This window comes from Leptidea sinapis, chromosome 2 (assembly GCF_905404315.1).
Source record: "Leptidea sinapis chromosome 2, ilLepSina1.1, whole genome shotgun sequence".
NCBI lineage: Eukaryota > Metazoa > Arthropoda > Insecta > Lepidoptera > Pieridae > Leptidea > Leptidea sinapis.
In genome coordinates this window covers 14,882,938-14,904,262 of record NC_066266.1, presented here as the reverse complement: position 1 = coordinate 14,904,262, position 21,325 = coordinate 14,882,938, and the positions used below count along the sequence as shown (strand labels likewise).

Here is a 21,325-nt window from a genome sequence, read left to right as displayed (position 1 = left end):
CTCGTAAGTATAGGAGACAGACACACAATATGATTCCTAATTACCGCGCTCTGTTTCACCGTAAGCGTAATACGATAACTGCTGAAATTTCAACATTCATTATATCATTAATATCTCATATCAATTAACCGTAACTCTTATATATAAGTATACTATGATATAATATGACATGTTACTTTGCACAGGCGGCGCGCCTTTTGGCCGCAAAGCAGTAATTTACTGAGATAGTGAAACTTATTTATTTACTTAGTAGTCACTTCAACCAAATACACTCATTTACAAGTATAAACTTAACATTATTAATAATTCTAATATTACACCTGTACATGTGTAATATAAGAGAAATGCACTGCATTGACCAATATTAACATAAAGTTAGTGTTTTATAACTAAGTACTATTCATTTAAGTTATTGGGTTATATACTTTGTTTGACTTAAAAGTATGATGGTATTCTTTAAGTGAGCCAAGAGAATCGGCGAGAATCTACATTTGAGTATTTTCTAACTGAGAGACTAAAGACATTCATATTTCATTGTTTCCGGTTTTACTAAAAATATTGTAAACTCAAATATATCAAACTTCAATATTTTTGTTAAATAAATTCATTTTAAGTCTTTAAGCTTTCCTCCAGTCATGGTAATTTCGCCTTCGTTTTATTTACGCCACTTTCTTAAAATGGAAGTAACTTTTTTTTTCTGTCCTCTAGCCGACATATTCTTTTTTCCATTTGTACCCTAATCGGTAGTCGACATGTAGTTTGCTACTGTTTAGGTAAACTCTGCCTACGCGTTTATTAGGCAGAGTTTTCGTTCATACACTTTAATCATTACTGCCACGAAATAAGGTGTTAATTTGAATGAATGTTTTAATATTATCCGTATAACAGTTGATGTCAACGTCGCTCGGACCTTTTAGTCTGCGATTAGGAGTCTAGTTGTTGTAAAAAGAAGAACCTGTTGTTGATCAAATTGGTAGATAATAGTTATAATTTATACTTTTTAATCGTGCTTATATCAAATTGTATTGATTTGTCAAAACCAATGGAGATCTACAGAAAGATAGATGGCCGCTTTATGCTTATATTTTCGCTTCGTGTTGACAAAATGTATATTAAAATAAATATAAAAACTAAGAAGTTATTGCTTAGAATAAAAAACATGCACAAATAAAATATAAGTATGTTTCTTGAAAGTAGAGTTTTGAATTAAGAGATAACTTTCACGTTACAATTGCAAAACAGGCAACGAGAAAGTTGCAACGGTGCACAATTACGCTAAACTGTGCGTCTGTCTGTCTATCTGACGTGATCTACTAAACACAGCTCTATCTGGTGTCATTCCTAATGGAAATCCTTCGAACAAATCAATGGAGATCTGTCTGTTGTACAACCATATAATTGATGAACAATTTATAGTAATATTGAGGTAGTTTGGGTTTAACTCCACACACGAGAGTGCCACAAATGAAAGGGTGGTGCGATTAAAAACGTCCAAAAACTATGTCAGAAGTTTGATGTATGAAGCACTCCTTTTAAAATGGTGGCAAACAAAAGTACTTACTATGTCATCATTTTCGTATTAGTTACCGGTCTCTTGATTTGTCATGGTCTTGATATTGTGTATGTTCCGGCAGATAAGCGAATTTCTTAGATATTGTTATAATCATAATGTTAACACCAGGAACATACATTATTTATTCGTCTAGACAAAGCCTCTTGCTGCTATACAACCGATGAGAACAGGCCTGGTTTCTTACGCGATTTGTATGTGTAACTTTGTGTTAGTGTGCATTGCTCAAAATAAAGGTTAACTTTCAACCTTTTAGTTTCGATGTTTTCACAGCTGTCACAGTTTATCTAGACGTAAGTGCTAGCACGCATTGCGAATTTTCCCCGCACGATTTCTCCCGCAAAATTCTGTGGCATATGAAGTTGTATAAAGCTGCACGCACTTGTGGAAGAAAATCTGCGCGGTTTGACTCAGTTTGTACTCAGCAGGCCTAGCCAAGTTACAAATGCTTTGTATCAATTGTCATTCTACAACAAATTTTGTACTACAAATAGTGGACGGAAATTAATTAATTTATTAAATGAATCCGCGCGGTTAAAAATCCGAAATACGTGCTAGTCTTTTGTTGGCGATGTATATATATGCTTTTACAACCTGAAAATGTACAAAACATAATTTGTTGTTACGATTGTGTGGTAAATTTTACTATAACATAAATGACTTTCTTAATGATACCACAGATTTCGAATGAGGCAACCGCCCTCAAGCTATTTGATTATCAATTTTAGTGTACAATATTATAATGAGACAAAATTTTATAAATAAAAACGCCCGCTGAGTTTCTTGTGCTCGTTCTTCTCAGGTCTGAGGCGTACATTTGCAAATTGATGATAGTTTTTAACGTTCAATAAGAGATTTTAAATACTACTTAAAATAAAAATATATGATTCTGAATTTTAACTTTCTTTCCAGCCTATATAAGACCGATTAAATTGCCGCAAACGATATTTATGCCGCTCGTAGGTATATAATAAGTAGGTATAGTTTACCGAGTTCTTGATATCATTGACAGGTAACATTTCCTGCCCCGGTCTGTCTGTCGGGCAGCTAGCCGTGTCACTCGGATCTATCTATTTGTATGTAACTTCACTTTCACTGAGCACCTCCGTATGTAATTAAACATTTATCGAAACTTACACAGAGGAAACTGGCTTTATATATACATTTCTATATTGCTAAGTTAAATAATACTGGATTTTTATATTCGCTGTTTTTAAAGCTCACTGTGCACCTTCAATCGAATATATAATATACACAATAGATTAGCTCGCTTAGATAGCTCCTTAGAGACAACTACGAAATTATTTTTTATGAAAATAAGGGACAAGACGAACAGGCCGTTTAGCTCATGATAATTGATACGCCCTGCTCATTACAATGCAGTGCTTCTCAGGATTCGTGAAAAACCCCAAAAAATATGAGCAGCACTACAACTGCGCTCTTGAACGAATACGCAATTTGTAGACTTTTAGTACCTACTACCTTCTTACTAAGCAAAGCGTTGCGGCGAAAGACCTTTTATGTTATTTATTTTTTATATAATTTTGGAACTATTTATTTAGATAATTAGATAGCTATGATTAAAAAATAATAGTTTAAAAAAATACGCATTATATAAAATTCAACTAAAAATAGAAAATAAATTTAAATTGGACATAGTATAAAAAAAAAATATTGTAAAAAAAGCGTGGGGGGCTTTTTAAGATATTATTAAAATAATAATGCTTCTACACCCCACGCTTTATTATAATGAAATATATTTTTTTGAATTTTATATAAAGCGTGTTTTTTAGTTATTTTTAAACTATTATTTAGTTAAATTTTCTATAAAAGCGTATGTTTAAACTTTAACATCATAGGATTTTCTACAATCTGTACAGCGCCATCTGTTGGTGGATAGATGAACCAAGCCTCACATGGTTGATTATGTTACACTGCTTATTTTTTTTGTTGAATTAAAAATTTTAATCTTTGGTATTTGGAACTGTCATCGGTCCTCGATAAATCTACAAAGTTTGAATGAAATCTGGCCGTTTAAAGTGGGTCAAAATGCCGTTTAAAGGAGTCAGTTACAAACATACATACAAACATACGTCATTGCATTTTAACTCTAAAATAATTAAAAATAATCTTCATTACACAACTTTTTTTTAATGACAGCCATTGTACAGACACGCTAGACTCTACCTAGGACACATACTTACTATATAGGATTTTATTATTTTCGGTAAATAAATATATTCTTATCATTCCATTGTGAATATTTAGTCAAGAAATAATCTTTCATATAATAATATCGTTTAGATAGTTTATACGTCTTGATAGAGTCTCTTGCTGTTAGACAAGCGATAAAAACAGGTTTAATACTATAGTTTACGTAACACCCTACGTCTTGCACTCTTGCGATTTGTATGACACTTTGTATTAGTGTGCGTGAATTGCTCAAATAGAGGCAGAACTAAACTCAAGTTTTCACAGCTGTCATAGTCTATCTAGACGTATAAATGATCTAAGTAATATGGTATATTTTTTTGTATTGTTCTTTGCTTCCACCGCCGGCGAAAAACAGGCGTATGAATAAAACAGTGGTGATTTATATACTGAGACTGACAAGTGTCATCCGCATTGAGATCATATATAGTTAAAATATACATTTTGTTATCGAACACTGCCATGTACAGAATGACTAAGAAATTCAACAGCATAGAGGTTGACGAGTGAAGTAATGATTGTAACATTACTTGTGAGGCAGGTTGCTATCCCCTTCATACTTTGCCGTAAATGGCTGTGATCCAAATCATAATCGAACCATATACGCAGATGACGTGTGGACTTTGTGACGAGAGTCAGCGATAAATAGTTTTTTTATGCAAAAGAAGGACAAAGGAGCGTACATGTCACCTGAGCTTAAGTGATCACCGCCTCCCACATTGTCTTGCAACACCAGAGGAATCACAGAAGCGTTGCCGACTTTTAAAGACTAACATATTATTAAAGGCAGAGTGCACAGACTACGATATTGAAATTTTGCGCTAAGACTCGTTTAATAATTATGATCATTTAGCTGAAAATGAGCTGAAAAATAACTAAGAAGTAAAGTACCTATTACGAAAATTATTCATATTGATAATATGTTTTGGGTAATTTTATATTTACATACAAAAATACAAATTGTCCTCTTTTTAAATCGAGTTCAAATCGATATAGAATTTAATTTTAACACGCTTTAATATAAAATCGCTTTCGCTTTTATATTGTGTTATATATCATTAAATCAATGCACATAGTACACATTTAGACTGAAACGGCACTTGAGATAAAAAAAAACAGAGATTGATCTCATAATAACCGCTAGCCCTCTTGTCTTGCGTCCATCATACAGATACGGTTGAAGTAATTGAGTAAGATTCGTGAGAAACAAATGTTAGTCATTTATGGTATTTGATATATTATAATATTGCAATGACTTTTTGTTTATGTGGTTTAGTCACGTTGAGAGGTCGAAAAAATACTCAAGAGTTAGCTCATTCATTAGATTCCTTACATTTTCTTCATTTCGTTTTATGAATACCAAGCCAAATACCATTTCTAATCTGAATAGACATATAATTTCTATCAGAGAATATAACATTTTAATAGTAATAAGAGTACCGAAATTTATTAAACCATTTTAAAATGAATCTTCGAACAAAGAAAAAACCGGCACCACATTAAAGTCTTCCAATCGTACCTCAGTCACCGACAACAGATTGTAAAAATTGCAGAGCATAATATTCAACCCCTACTAGTAGTAACTTTTGATGAAGGCCCCATACTGAGGCCCCCGCTTTTCGCAATTTATAAATATGTAATAATATTTAAATCTAAGTTATCTGATCATACTCATAAATTATATTTGAAACTAATTTATAATAATGCATTCAAATAAAAAAGGTGTTTTTCTGTTGTGTGGAAACGCAATTACATATTTTTTGTAAAACGCAAGTGATCTTGTAGTATACTGAACGTATATTTCTGAAGATTAGTTTCAGTAGGTATACATACCTAGTTGTCATTATAGAACCCTGCCATATGCCTACCACACAAACATGGCTGCGGGAGGGTTTTAGATTTTCTTGTGTTAGGAATATATAATTAATGATTCATTCTGGCATTAACGTAAAGAAAACAAGAACGCAGTCTGTTCCCCTTAATAGAGAAAATAAGACAATCGGGCTAAGGCTAGATTGCAATAAAAAATTTAAAAATTTAGGTTTTTATTATAAAACGAAAAAAAATCTAGCATTAAAACTAAACATCAATAAACAACTCACAAATTTATGGCCATACTTTGATAATCTCCTCGGTAACTAATCAAAATTAATTGTATGAGTATCCCGCGCTTTATATTAATGACGTTACCATCGAGTGGGTTCTATGCCCATTCGCTGTATGTACTATCCACGCATGTATATAAAGATGAGTTGAGCGAATATTTCCCGCTGTTACGAGAATTTCACGGCGACATTATGGATGTGACTTGTTGATCGATAAAAACTAGGAGCTCTGCTGTGCTTCCTGGCTACGCAGGTTACCAAATACGATGTGCTAGCTTCTCAGTGTGATAAGCTTAGGACACACCACAGATATGGCTATCGATAATGTTAAAATATGTTTCAATATGGAGGTTCCTACATTAACATTTAGCTACCTGTGGTTTTCACCCGCACTGTAAATCTCAGTTTATTTTACTTCAATTTTCTTTCATAATTTTCTCTTTAGGTTGCACAAACTAAATCCGTACAATCAATCTACGGTCGTTACGAGTTTAATCAACGTTTATTCGTTGCCCTTTAGTATTTAGAATTTTTAATTATTCCATCCACCGGATAGTTAGAACAAGGTATTAATTAACAAATAGTTAAAGATTATTAAATTAACAAAGAGGGCGACCTCTTCTACGAACCCGCGCCGTTCGCGGTCGCACGGATGAGTTAAATTGCACATTGGTTCTCTTATTAAACGTGCCACGTAATCTTCATTATGCGTTTGGATTGTCATGTCATAACACGATAAAACATGACAATCCAAACTACTAACTTATTAAAATTTGAGATCAAATGAGTACTATTTCACGTTAAGTTTGCTTACCAATTGTGCAATTGTGTATGGCGGTGCATCAACTTAAAATCAATTTTAAAGCATGTTTTTGTGACAACCTTTCAATATTCTTAGCGACTCGACGTCAAGACATCGTTGTAGATATTTAGTGTCAGGTATCACGAAGTTTGGTTTAAGCATAAATATATTGAAATTGTATAACATATTCTTTAACACATCAGTGTGTACGCACCATTAGTTGTACTCCATCATAGGCAGACATAGCGTACAGTACAACGGCATCACAACAGCGGCTAGTGAGACGCCGCTATACTCCTATCTCTTTCATCAACTGTTTTTTTCACCTGTCCTAGCGACGTCCATCACAATTTTCTACTTGTTTCAATTCCGAGTATTGAATACTAGTGTTTTTAGTTATTTTGAATACAGTGTTTTGTTCTGAAGTTTTGAATGCAGTGTTTTGTTTTCACATTTTCGTAACGTGAAGTATTTTTGTAATATGAAATCGCTAGGTATTAAAAATAAGCTCTCCTAATACCGGGAGGTGTGTTTGAAAGTTTCGGCACTTCAAAGATGAGAAATAAACATTTTAACTGTTGCCTATTAATATATTTTTGATAATGTTATTTATGTACATATAGGCGTATGCGCGAATTTTCTAGAAACTTGATAATCATAATAACATCAGGACAAACATTGACAGCTTGTTACGACAATACTCAGTTAAGTCGAGTTAGTATGTATTTTGTTAAATTGTGATAAATATAATTTAAGGAATTTAAATGATTTTTTAAAGACGTATATGTGGTAAATATTAATGACTAATAATATAAATGATTTTCATAATGATACCACAGATTGGGAATCGAGCGACCACTCTCAAGCGGAAGTTTATATCTAGTAATAATTATATTTAATGAGGAATTATATTGTTACGAAATTAAATATTATTAAAAAAAAGACAAGCCCGCTGAGTTTGTTACGCGCGTTATTTTCAAGTCTGAGGCATAAATTTTAATATGACTTTTTGACGTTCAATAATTGAATTAATATCCATTTTTGAATATAAATGTGGGAATTTGAATATGAATTGAATACAAATTCGTACTAAATAAATACAAAATCCTAATTTATAAAAAGAAGTAAGAGTAGTCTCTTTATAACACGAGTTAAGTTGTGGTTAAGTTCTACTGAACGAATGTCCAGTCGAAATCAATCCAGCCGATTCAGAGACTATCCGGCGAATCACAAGACAAATAGATTTATTATTTTGATCTATATATGTTAAAAATACCCATTTAGAGTTAGATAATTTATATTCGACAATATTCACTTGATATTTATTACTAAATAAGACTACATGAGCAAATTGAGTTTGGTAACGCGATTACGAGGTAATGTTATAGTCAAGTACATACACTACACAATATTCATTGGTCAAAACGCGACAATTGCGTTTCCCTAGCGGAGTTTCACACGTTGCGACAGCGAGCTATGTGTTTATACACGAGCGTACCGACGCGGGGGCATGCGGTCTATACTAGAAGCGATGGCGGTTTATTTATTTGTTACTCTTTTATACACTTGTTCAACCCATCATCATGAGTTTTTTCTCACTTATTGTCAGAGATACAGAGAAGGATATAGGGTGCATTATATCCTGAAATTTATAGGTTTCTGAGGAAGCATGATACGAATTTTAAGTCAACATATAAGAACGACGGTAGATGAAAGATAGAAATGAAAAAGAAGGGAGACCTTTATCTATAAGACTTTTTTATGGTGTTCGCAGCGAAGTCCGGACTAAAAGCTAGTATAACATATTATAACTGTGTATTTCTTTAAAAAAAATTGATCGTCATTTCTATCGTACACAAAGAGGGAAATATCGTATTTAAGAATAAAAAAAGTCACAGTTTAATTTTAAATTTTCGCATAAATATACTAAACTAAATTATATTTACATCAATCGATTTAAAAATAAAACCGCAATATATTATTAATAGCAAACAGTATTAAGGTTACAGTCGCAGGTAACGTGCACAAAAAGCTGGCAGCGGTACTTCCTTTGAATTACCAATATTTTTTTCTGCCAAGCGTGCGTCGCCAGATCTCGGGTCACCTGTCAAATTTATAAGTCGTCTGGACGACTCTTTAATGAGTGTTCTTGCTGATGGAACCCAAACCAAAACTCCAACGCAAACGGAAGAAATGTATTCATCACCAGCTAGTAACGCATATTTCCTCTTCATAAGGATTACAACCGTTTCTGCTGATGTCCTGCCACCTTTAACGTGCTTGTAATGTGAGAAAACGCCATTGTGTCTATTACGAGTGACACCAGCGGCCTTCTACGATACCAAGTAAACAATGTCATACCATTAGGCTGGCCACCGTCGCGAGAGATGCCGTTGACGGGAGGAGAAGTCCGACGGATAACACTCAAGGCGACATGGTAGGAGTGAGGACTTGCGCTACGGTGGCAAAAGGCATTGGTGACCGCGGCTAGCTAGGTTGCTTCCGTAGCGGCATAAATAAAGGGAACCGTTATAGAAAGGTTGTCCTAATCGCGACCCAATGTTGCTCTAATAAATGAGAGTCGTAATAGCCTACTTCGTTAATTCCAAATTAATTTATCATAATATTAAACTAAAATTAAAGCAACGCCATCGCTCATAACTTAAGACACGCGATATGCGTAAACAATAACTGCGCATGTCGATTGTCGTGCAAAAATCCACGAAACCACGCTTTGTACGTGCGATACTGAATCGTGTACGTCCCGCCGTCCCCCCCATCTTACCACTGCACAACAACCTCTACGTTTGTAACGTCGAGATTATCATCATTACCTATTGAAGCCGTTTTCACAGCAGTGTTGACATAATCTATTTTATATACTTAGATCAATTAGACAACGTAGAATACCAATATTTCTTATTTTTTTAATTTGTGATGTATGTTCCTCCACAACTAGATGGCGGTCGGTACAGAGCGGTCTTACTACAGGATTACAACTTCACTTTGCTATTCTACAAACAATATATATCAACATCTATTGAAACAGGCACGTAACAACAATCACGCTGCTATCCTGTGACGTGCCATCACGAATTGCCGTCACGCGGGTTCGATTCCCATACAATTTGCGAACGTTCTTGCCTCTCTCTGGGTGTTTATAACCCTTCGTAATTACCAAGCATCTGTTATTTATCGTGCTGTGCATTATTCTTGTTTGAATTTCAATAAGTCATTTTCTTTCGTTTACTACACTTTTATCTAGTTCTCATCTACTAAAAGATTATATCAAATTCCCTGATAGGTACCTAAATTTTGATTAGCTTTAAGCTTTACGATTTTAAAGTTTTGGTTAGTTCAATCAATACATTCATAATTACTTGCCCTGTGACCTTTGGGTGTACAAACATGATAGAATTCGCAAAAAGAATGGATTTTCACTTGTAGTGAATGTAATCGGTGAAATAACACGAAATTCGTTCAGATTACTTGGTTGGTAGTCTGTGGCACTTTATAGCTAAATTAAAATAATTATATATAAATATACCCTAAATTTAAATAATTATTAATTTAGCATTCGGTACAACAAAGTAATAAAATCAATAAAAGGAGAGAATATAAGAGATGAACGGTTGACAGCAAGTTCGTTATTTTAAAATTGAGAAGGAGCAGGTTCAATTAGAAATAAATAATTTGGGGTTTAAAAGTTTATACGAGCAGTTAGTAAATTTCTCAGAAGTAAGCCACCGGAAAGCGTGGATTTTATTAGTTAGTATTGTATATATGTAAGTTTGGTGTTAACTTTCAAACTAAATAATTATACATCATAAACACTGATATATCATTATTACCATCTGAAACCTCTACAATGCAATTATCTAGTAATTTTATGACTTGTTATTAAAACTGTAAGTTCGATATGACATAGATTTACAAACCGGCAACGCTCCTGTGATTCATCTGGAGTTGCAGGGTCCGTTGTTATGGATAGGGAAAGAAAGTTCCGATAGTAAAAGATTTGAATCTAAATTTGTCGGAAAATATCATTAGTGTTTAAATAAAATACTTTTTAAAGGATTAAAACGCGTGTTATTGTAACTGTTTTTACATTAGATTTTGCGTAAAAGTTACATTTTTATTATTATTTTAGCTATCGCAACATTTCGTGACCTTTCCAGGTCACATTTCTTTGGGGACTGCGGTTGAAATGAGTCAAGATAGTAGTTTTCATAGTTGTCATTACGAATTATACCAGTGAACCAATGACGTTGTTATGTATAGAACGTCATTGCAGTGAACGCATATAAAACATGCGTTCACTGGTTTGCTTATAAAATACGATAATAAGTAATGACGTATAATAATATAATATCTACAATCGTATCAAACTAAAACTGCCGTCACAGAGAGCTAAGCACCCTTTTGAGACTGCTGCAAGCGTCTCTGGACTGTCACCGTTTTTCGACATGGAGGCAAACATCGCCTGCATATAAGGTTGTCTGTCACACCTTTGGTAAATACGTGCTTTTTTTGAAGTTATACCTCTTTGGGCGCGTTATGGAAACCGCCACGCAAATTCGACACCCTTACGTTAGCTGGTCAACTAGAACCATATTTGTATCATACTTGAGCTACCAAGCCTGGAACTAATATGTCTACTGAACCACAACCAATGGACTTGACCATGATAATTTCATTTTGAGCAAGTCTTAAAATTAAAAAATAATAATTTCACTCCAATTGTATAAAAATAATTTAATAATAATTTATTACACGTTACTTAACTACATTATGCGGTGGAACAATATTTTTATTGGTTTTATTTAATACCTTCTTAATTACAAGATAAACGTGAAATAGCACGAGCAATATTACTTTTAATAATTTTTGTTTTAATACGCCAATGAACTTACATACTTTTTTTTGGTTACATAGTTAAATTACATTGTCTCAGCTGTAGCTTTTGCTGGTAACACTTGGTCGGTCATCTGCTCGTTCCGTCCCTGCGATCTGTTCCAGTGTCCATTAGGTAATGAAGTGAGATTATTGTTCAATTTCTAAGTTTCAAAACAAGTATTCGAGATAATAGTGACCATATTTATGCATAACGTGTCCGATCCATCATGTAAAGAAAAGTGAAAAGAAGCGACCATGTGTATACTTTCGCTGTAACACTTTTTGACATTTGAATAGAAAGCAAACCTTAAGTGACGCGTGTCGCGCACATGCTTATTATAAAACGAAATGGCCATAGCGTGCGCGCTGCGAACTGAACCTCGCTAACCTCTTACGTAATTGAAGCCGAAACGTAAATTGTTCCTCCAAACATCATATTAGACGAGCCCATTGCTAGATAGCTATTCGTGTCAATCCATCTTGAAACGGGTTGCGTGTTAAATTTTTTATTTCCCACAGTAATTTTTACCACAATTTTATTTATATTATATACTTTTATAATATTGGACAAATAAATTATACTTCATTTAGCGCGTTTGGGAAATATTATCACAGTTAATTTTAGCATACATATATATACATACATGCGCACACCGACATGCTAATTGTATAAAAATATATTTAAATATGTATATATATATAGGCTCTGAATATGATATTGTCCCATTCGGTGTCGAGACGGTTGAACTCAGACAAGATTCAATCCAATACACAGGCAATGGCAAATTACTGGGCAAATGAGACTTAACATCTTATGTTTCAAGGTGACGAGCGCAATCATGGTGCCGCTCAGAATTTTTGTGTTTTTCAAGAATCCTGAGTAACACAGCATTGTAATGGGCAGGGCGTATCAATTACCATCGGCTGAACGCCCTGCACGTCTCGTTTCTTATTATCATAAAAAACACGGGAGTTTACAAGTTGCTATTTTACAACCGAAGTTAATGGTGGCGGAACTGGCCCGGAACAATACTGCTCAATCTGTTTTGTCTTGTTGGTGATTGAATAGCGGTTGAAATTGTCTGCGTTTTGTTAATAAAGTATTTGTTATTGTTGCTGCTAGCGCTGGTCGCAGAAGGCGGAACCCACTGGCTTTGTATACGGACGATGAAGCGCACGACCTCAGCGACCTGGGCATAGGCACCTCCAGCACTAAGAGCAGCTTGAGCGAGGACTGTGACACGCACAGCTTGGCTGTAAGTTGTTTATTTTTAATAGAATAAGTGACAGTGGGCAGGACACAGTTCGACGGACAGATGGCCGGTGGGGAAGCAAAGTTGTCGAATGGCGACCATGTACCGGAAGATGCAGTGTTGGTAGACCCTCCACAACAGCCGGAATACTTTGGATGAGGGCAGCGCAGGACTGATCGTCGTGGAGATCTTTGGGAGAGTCTTTTGTTCAGCAGTAGACGTATTCCGATAAAAGAGGTGAACAAACCGTACCTTACGGCCACCTGAATTTAAGTGATTACTGTCATGTTCTCCGACAACACCAGAGACTTCAAAGGAGCATTGCCGGTCTTTGAGGAAGGTGTGTTCGTGCTTTTTTGTTGCAAACAGTTGCCCCAAATTCTTCGAAGACAATTGAGCTTTGCCTTCATATAAATCTCGGATTTATCCAATCTTATGCCTTACTTTCGATATTCGCCCATCCATGTGTCCAGTATAATAAAATACTAAAGTAAGGGCAGCCAATTAACCAAAATGCCCTACTATCGGTCGTTGATCAACTGGTGACCCCCGGGGTTTACGAGCTTGCGGTTAATTATGTTATCTATGATTTTGGAGACCCGAGCTATCATCTTTTTTTGAATTCCAGTGGACAAAGGCTGGCTTCCATGAGTCTGTGTCTTTTGTTTTTTATGGGATAGGAGGACAAACGAGCGTACGGGTCACCTGGTGTTAAGTGATGACCGCCGCCCACACTCTCTTGCAACACCAGAGGAATCACAAGAGCGTTGCCGGCCTTTAAGGAAGGTGTACGCGCTTTTCTTGAAGGTACCCATGTCGTATCGTCCCAGAAACACCGCACAAGGAAGCTCATTCCACAGCTTAGTAGTACGAGGAAGAAAGCTCCTTGAAAACCGCACTGTGGAGGACCGCCACACATCCAGATGGTGGGGATGATATCGTAACTTGTGGCTTGTCGTGCGAAGGTGAAATTCGGCGGCAGGAATCAGGTTGAACAGCTCTTCGGAACACTCCCCGTGATAAATGCGGTAGAAGACACACAATAAAGCGACGTCTCTACGCAACGCCAAGTGATCCAGCCGTTCACAGAGCGCTAGGTCCCCGACAATTCGAGCTGCTCTGCGTTGCACGCGGTCAAATGGATCGAGCTGATCCTGGGGTGCGCCAGACCAGAGATGACAGCCTAAGCGTTAGTCGAAATAAACGCGTAAACACCGGAGCACAACGGAAGATGTTCATGTGTCATAACATATAATATAAATTTATGCTTTTTATTACAGAGCGATGGCATGGATCTTGATAAAATCCATTCAGACATGGATAATATGTGTAACCTTGACGGAAACCGAAAAACGGGATCGAGTGCAAATGAATACGACACTTGCACCACTGCTACAATAAGCTCCCCAGAGCCAGAAGAATACACATACGAAGGTGCTATAGAAGGTTATAAATCCAGGATTATTTCAACTACAAATAGCAATATTGTAAAAACAGCTGTTAACAATAGTGACAGAAACGATAAAGACAAATCACCTGAAAAATTGAATGGTGATATTTATAAAATCAGAACTTCAGTCAGCAATAAAATAGAACAAAAGTTAACATCTTTCCAATTGGAGCGTTCAAACGATCTAAAGAATAATAACCCTAAGAAAGATTTACCAAAAGTGGATATACACAAACGAAGAGAACATTTTGAACGTGAAAACTCACAAGAGTCACACACAAATAAACCAAAATTACCAGATATTACAAATAAAAAAACAATAAAAGAACGACTTTCCCATTTAGAAAAATTTACTGAAGAAAGTCAATTGGTAAAATCGACAAGTGATCTAACAAAATTACCAACAGAAGTCAAACCTTTAAAAGATAGATTGTCTTGTCTAGAAAAAGTAACATCTACAGAACCTGACAAAGTCAAACGTTTATCAAATGGTGATCTAGCTTATACAAAATCTCTAAAAGAGCGTCTTTCTAGTTTTAAAACGCAAGTTTCAGAAGAAGAAGCAAAGTTATCCAAAACTGGAGTCAAAGAAGTATCTATGAGTCTTAAAGAACGTCTGTCATGTCTAGATGCAGCAAAGAATAAAGAAATACCAAAAATATCTGTTGAAAATGATATAATGAATGTTGTAAAATCTTCGAAGAGTACAGTAAATAATTCTGATAAAACAGATTTATTGGGATTAGAAGATCAAATGCAAAGCTTTTGTCGCTCACTTGATAGTTTAGATATCAACGAACAAACTTCTCAAACCTCTTTTGAAAGGGCACAAAGTCTTGAAGACTTTGACTGTGCTGAAATGCAAAGCAATGCTATTCCAAGTGACATCGAAACTGAAGATAGTGGTATACATACTGCACGAGACTCTTGTGCACCAGCAGATGATATTGCTGATTTAACGCAGGTAGCGTCTCCTATCGAAGAGCCTATGATTGAAGTTTCGGAATATGACTCTTCAAACGAGGATTTAATCACGGTAGAAACGAAAATTGATGAACCAACTGAAACTAAGTCTGCAAATGAAAGTCAAATCAAAACGGACCTGTTCATAGAAGAAGTTAGTGAACATGATAACAAGACTGATAATAGTGATAGCACAAGCAACTACACTCAAGCTTTATCACATCCTGATGAGTTCACTGTTACTGAAGAACTAACCGAAATACAAATTGACAAAGAAGATGAAGACACACTTAAAAGCTTAGAAAACCAAGACTCCAGTGTAAGTCTTAATGAACCAGTTTCAAATGCATCGGACGGTGATACGGTGGTCTTTGAGGGCAAAATGACGATACACTTAAACTTGAATGAAATCTGTAACAACTTAAACTCTGGTGCTGGGCATACTAGTATAAGCGGGAGTAGCGACAACGAAACTACTAACAGCAACAATACAACTAACAAAAGCATGCCTATGGTAACTGTCTCTAATATTACAACAACTACTAACATTTCGCCAAAAAATTCCATTAATACATTAAGGTCAATCATTCAGAAAAATTCACTAACTAACCAAGCTAAAAATGTAGTGTCATCAAATATAAGCTCTGTTGTAGACTTTAAAGACTTAGCCCAAACTAATCACACATCATGTAATGATAATGTAGAACTGTCTAATAAATCTCATAATTTTCTCAGTAACGCAGCAAATGATGATAGAGTGGTAAGTACCTCTCAAGATTCTAATCCGTTTTGGCAGAAACGAACCAAAAGACCTGTTGAACCAAATAGACGAAAAACTATTCTATTTATAAATAACAAAGTTACAACCATCCAAACTGTAACAAATTCAAATAACACAAATGGCTGTATAGGAACAAATTGATCATTAAATATTCGTATCAATACGTGTATCCATACACATTCTCATGTATTGCTTTAAAAGCAAGCCAGATGAGAACTCTGTAGTTTGTGCCGTTATATGATCGCTAGTATTTTCTGATCTCTTTGCCAACTCACCCGCTTTTATATTTAATAGGATCGATTCCCTTTGTGTTATAACAGTTATAAATAGACAACATTAAACACGAATTTATCACGTTTTAATAAGTAAAGATCGATATCGTCATAAACAAAAAGTTAATAAATACTTAACAGGGTTTATTATAACACGCCTTTATTGTTATATATTTATTTTTTATGTTTTTCCCCATCCCTTTTAGAATGTTAGTTGATTTTATTTCTCGACTCTGTAAATTCATTATCAAAAATATATGTTACTTGTTATTTTTGAGTTTTATTTATGTAATTTATTAATATAATCACGCAAATGACATTAACATTATTCTTTAACGATTATCACCTAGATTAGTGTTGACAAATTATAATGACATTAAGAAAAATCAGGGTCTAGTAGCTACTGCTATGATAAAAAAATAGCGCTTTATCTTGACTCGTATCATTAGCAAACAACCATTATCTAGCGATTAAGTCTTAGTCAAACTGTGTCATTCTGAGAATAGGTTGGATGTATATTTCCAAGTTTAATAAATTGTTTTTGCTAGGAATGTGTCTGCTTAAGGTGATGGGCTAATGCAAGGTAAGAAATGTAGTGGTCGCTTCATTACTAACACGCATCCGCATTTTGTCTTTGTATGTGCATGACTCATGTGTCTTATAAATATATAAAATTTTTATTATTTTACGCTTTTAATGAATTTAAATTATACCAGATTTGTTGGTGAATAGCTACTTACAATATTCTTAAAATTTACAGGTAATTGATGCGTTAGAACTAGCGTTTAAGGAACTTGATTCTGAAGAGAGTGTAGATATTACAATGAATAATAACACAGCTGAACCTCCAAAGGCTGAAGCGCAATTAGATGAGAAGATAGAAGAATTAGTATTTAATAATAACAAGAATGCACCACTTGCTCCATTGTATGAAAATATTGATATATTTGGACAAAACCATGTAGTTGACACAGGAACTTTTCCTTTAGACATGCCATCGAAAGTTTTAGAACCTCCCAAAGAAAAACCACCTCCTCCTCCCCCAGAAGATAGTCCTGATGATGAACTACTTGGAAATGTAAGTAATAAAATAATTATATATAATGAATGTTACGTATTAATGGTTCAGCTATGTCGTGCAGCTTTAAAGGCAATATTTTATAACTGCTCACCGTAATTTATTTCAGGGTAACTTTAAACATAACAACTCTGCGCGCCGCATCAAAAAAGAAATACGAAACAAACGCAGCAGTTTCCTCGGGATTGAAGGTGATGATAGTTACCTCGATGTTGATTTAACACTAGCACCGAGACCCGATCTCACTTCGTTCCTACAAGAAGCGACTAAAATTGAGAAACTTTTGTATAAGAAAACGCTGTCACACGATATGGATGCGAAATTGAGAGACAGCAGAGATTCTGGTGTTGATATTGATAGAGGACCGTCGGCAGAGGCGTGGTACAAGGGATCATCTCCTGAAACATCGGCACCGCACAGTAGACAGAATAGTGAGGTACGTGCTGTTATGTTCCAACAAATATTTTGTTCATTTTGAGATGGCCGTTGTAGACCATTACAAAGTGCCGTCATAGTCACAACCCGTTAAAGCGTTAACCAATGATGTTATTATCGTAGCGTTGACCAGTGCTAGCTTAGCAGTCCGTACTAACCGGGTCTGACTTAAACCCTGCTTTCTCTAGTTTAAATTTATAACCCTTATGTAGATAACTGTCTAGGAACAAGTAAAATTCTATACTCTAAAGTTACATCTGAACAAAAAACAGCGTTAATTATCCTACAAATCGTAATTTTTTGTTGAGATGAACAGTAAATATATGAAATATATGAATAACGACAGTATATAATTTTAAAACGTCAAGAGAATGATGGAGTTCCAGTAATATTAGCCGTTTGTTTGTATTAATAATGTTAAAATGAGATATAATAATAAATACAATAATGTTTCAGCCATACACTCAAATAACAGTGACATCTGATGAAGAAGAGGCTACTAAGAAACAAGAGGACAATTTTACGAAGAGCTTAACAGACAAGCTAACAGACATACAAACAAACGATGATACAAAGATAGAGCACTTGGATAAGAAAATACAACAGCAACAGGTATGTGGTGAATAAGAGTAAACCACAAACTGATTGTACCAACTTCATGCTAAATATTATGTAGTAGTAGGTAAAGTAATGTATGCTAAAGGCTCTTGAGATTTACTACAAAAAGAAAAATGTTTATAACAATTTAATAAAAGATCAAAGGCTAACAAATTTTATTTGAGCAAATTTTTACTGATAGGGCGGAATAGATTACAGATATTGTATAGATATTCTATGAATGAATATATATTCATAAGAAATTTAACTCGTCGTTATTTATTGTCATTGCATACATAATTAATGAGAATGTGGACAAAAAGCTTTAAAATAAATCGGTGGTTTTCTTTTTGAACTTTTGAATATTTGGGCATTCGACTAGTTTTATATAATATTGTTGGTTTCATTGCAATTATGTCTATTCTCTTATCTTGAATATTTCATAAAGTGAAAGAATTTTTAAAGATAATAATGTTATGTAATGCCCTTCAAAGAGAATTTTAATTATGTTATATCTGTTGATCACTTATAAGTTATAGTTTTCTTCATTTTATTTGTTTGCTATTAGTATATTAATGTAGTAATTAGTAGTTATTGTTGTTTATCTAGTTAATTTCTATGAAAAGCTTTGAGCTATTGCTTTTTCAATGAATATAATTACTTAAAAATATGTAATGAACGAAAGTTTATTTACTGTATGGTGAGTTGATTGAATTGTTGTTATTTTGGTTATGGTAACATAGCTTGTAATTGCACCATAAGAAGTTAATAAGTAAATAGTAGGTTTATAACCTTTAACTTTAGGAAGCAATATATATATATATATATATATATATACCTACAGAGATGAGAATGTCGAGTCTTGATCTTGATTTTAAGGAATTAAGACTGCATGTTCTTCTGCGATAATTACCTTCTTATGGTAGCCAGTATTTTTAATGCTGCATTAACCAAAGCACAGCTTTAATGCTTGTATTAGAATAATATTGGAGAGGAGACGTTCAAAGAATGTTATACAATTTCGTAGATCCATCTAGTTCTGTTTAGAATATTGTAAGTATTCTTGATTTAAATATATTTTATTTAATTATTACGAATGCCTTTTATTTGCACTTTGTAGTTGCACCTTTTCTTTTATTATTCTTTGCACCATACACGACTTCACAAATAATATTAACATATATTCATTGTTTCAAATCATAAATTACAATTTTCAATTATCTCCTAATTTTCTTTACATGTCATTATAAAATTGTGTTTAACATCTTCTAATGAAATATTTATTCTACCGCCATTTTATGTGTGTAAATAACAATTAACAAGATGGCCGCCCGGTGTACAGGTGTGTGTGCAGGCCGTTCGCATTAACGACGGTTGGTCGCGGGAGCATTATGACGATGTTCACACTAAGGTGATTGACATTTTACAGTAATTCATCATTGTATAGATAATTTTTAGTTTACTTCTTCACTCTACTAAACTCATCCAAGTGATATCTTATTTAATACCTACGGGTTCATTTTTGTTATTCATTGTATGATACAAAAAATGTATATGCATTTAATGTTTTCCTGAACGCAACATTGTCATTTGAAAAACATACTCAAATTGAATAAGTTACAAAGACAAGAGATTAAATATGAATCGACTTCTTATCATTGCCTTGATATTATAAAGTTTGATAAATAATAGAATTGTTATAAAATTATATGTCAGTGAAATTGTATCATTATCATTAATTTAAAAAAACGTAAACTAAAAATTATTTAATTCAAATTTTCAACATTCTAACAAGCTTCTTTGCACTAACAACTTGATATCTATAATAAAAAAATATCAAGAGGAATAATAACAATAATCTAATAGGAAGTATTACGATTCGAGCGTGAACTCCTACAACTTGAGCAAGAAGAACTGAGAAGACAGAGGGAGAACCTGATTCGAGATCAGAACCGCATCATACAGAAATCGGTACAGGACGTATCAAAAGGCAGCACACCAGAGAAGCATCAAGCCAAAGGTGTAAATAACTACAGACACTCGATGCCCAACTTGTTGTTAGCTGAGAGGGATAGATTACAAAGAGCGCCAATTAATGACAACTTGAAACGTAAGCCCTTCGTATCAGAAGAACACATTGAGAGTCACTTTGGTGTCGAGGAAAGCAGGAAGGTGTTGTATGATGATAAGAAATACGAGAGGAGGGCAGTGCCGAACGTGATGAGACCGACTCAACCTGTGCTGCCACCGAAACCGAAGAGCAGGGAGTCCATTGAGAGGGAAATAACTATGAGGTACATTGGCCACTATTTTTAATGCTAGCTATCTATACTTTTATTGATTATGCGAGCCTCGAAGAGATCACACCGTAAAATAAACAGAGCACGCGTGTCATATTATAACTCGCTATAGTAAAAAGAAAAGGTTATTTATTTCGTGTTTTTGACGTACTATATACAACTAGACTCCAGTCGCCTGAAATGTCCGATCGGCATTGTATATACATATACATTAACTTATACAGATAACATTAAAACATTCATTCAAATTGACATCGTATTTCGTGGCAGTAATGTTCAATTTAAATTTTGTGTACCCACATTAGAAGTAGTGATACTACGTCATGCGCGAGAAGGACGCGAACACGAGGCAAGAACTAAGAAATGTCATTGTTTAGCAAAAATGTCAAGTTCGTTACACAATATTGTTAATTTGAAGGGGCACTTACCTGAAATACAATACTTCATCCATTTTAAGTTTGCGTATGCTGTTATTTGGACAATTTCACTGAACACTGTCATTGCGTGGCGTTGTATTCAAAGCGCGGTCGAAACACAACTGAATGAAAACTCTGTCTAATAGACTCATAGGTTAAATTTTGCGTCAGACAATGTTTGAGTGTGATTGTGTGT

General features: G+C 34.5%; 1 protein-coding gene across 6 annotated transcripts in view; it reads left to right on the top strand.

The window, feature by feature from the left end:
• LOC126976801 (LIM domain only protein 7) overlaps positions 1-21,325 on the top strand; it is a 182,093-nt gene that overhangs the window by 147,295 nt on the left and 13,473 nt on the right. For 3 of the 6 annotated variants that reach the window (XM_050825408.1, XM_050825416.1, XM_050825442.1), the window contains 7 exons: positions 12,708-12,840; positions 14,118-15,764; positions 17,064-17,381; positions 17,491-17,817; positions 18,273-18,428; positions 19,756-19,824; positions 20,280-20,707. In XM_050825408.1, coding sequence (XP_050681365.1) covers positions 12,708-12,840; positions 14,118-15,764; positions 17,064-17,381; positions 17,491-17,817; positions 18,273-18,428; positions 19,756-19,824; positions 20,280-20,707 — 3,078 coding nt within the window. Of the gene's footprint in view, positions 1-12,707; positions 12,841-14,117; positions 15,765-17,063; positions 17,382-17,490; positions 17,818-18,272; positions 19,507-19,755; positions 19,825-20,279; positions 20,708-21,325 lie in introns of those variants that run through there. The other 3 variants (XM_050825433.1, XM_050825424.1, XM_050825450.1) reach the window with 3 other exon arrangements.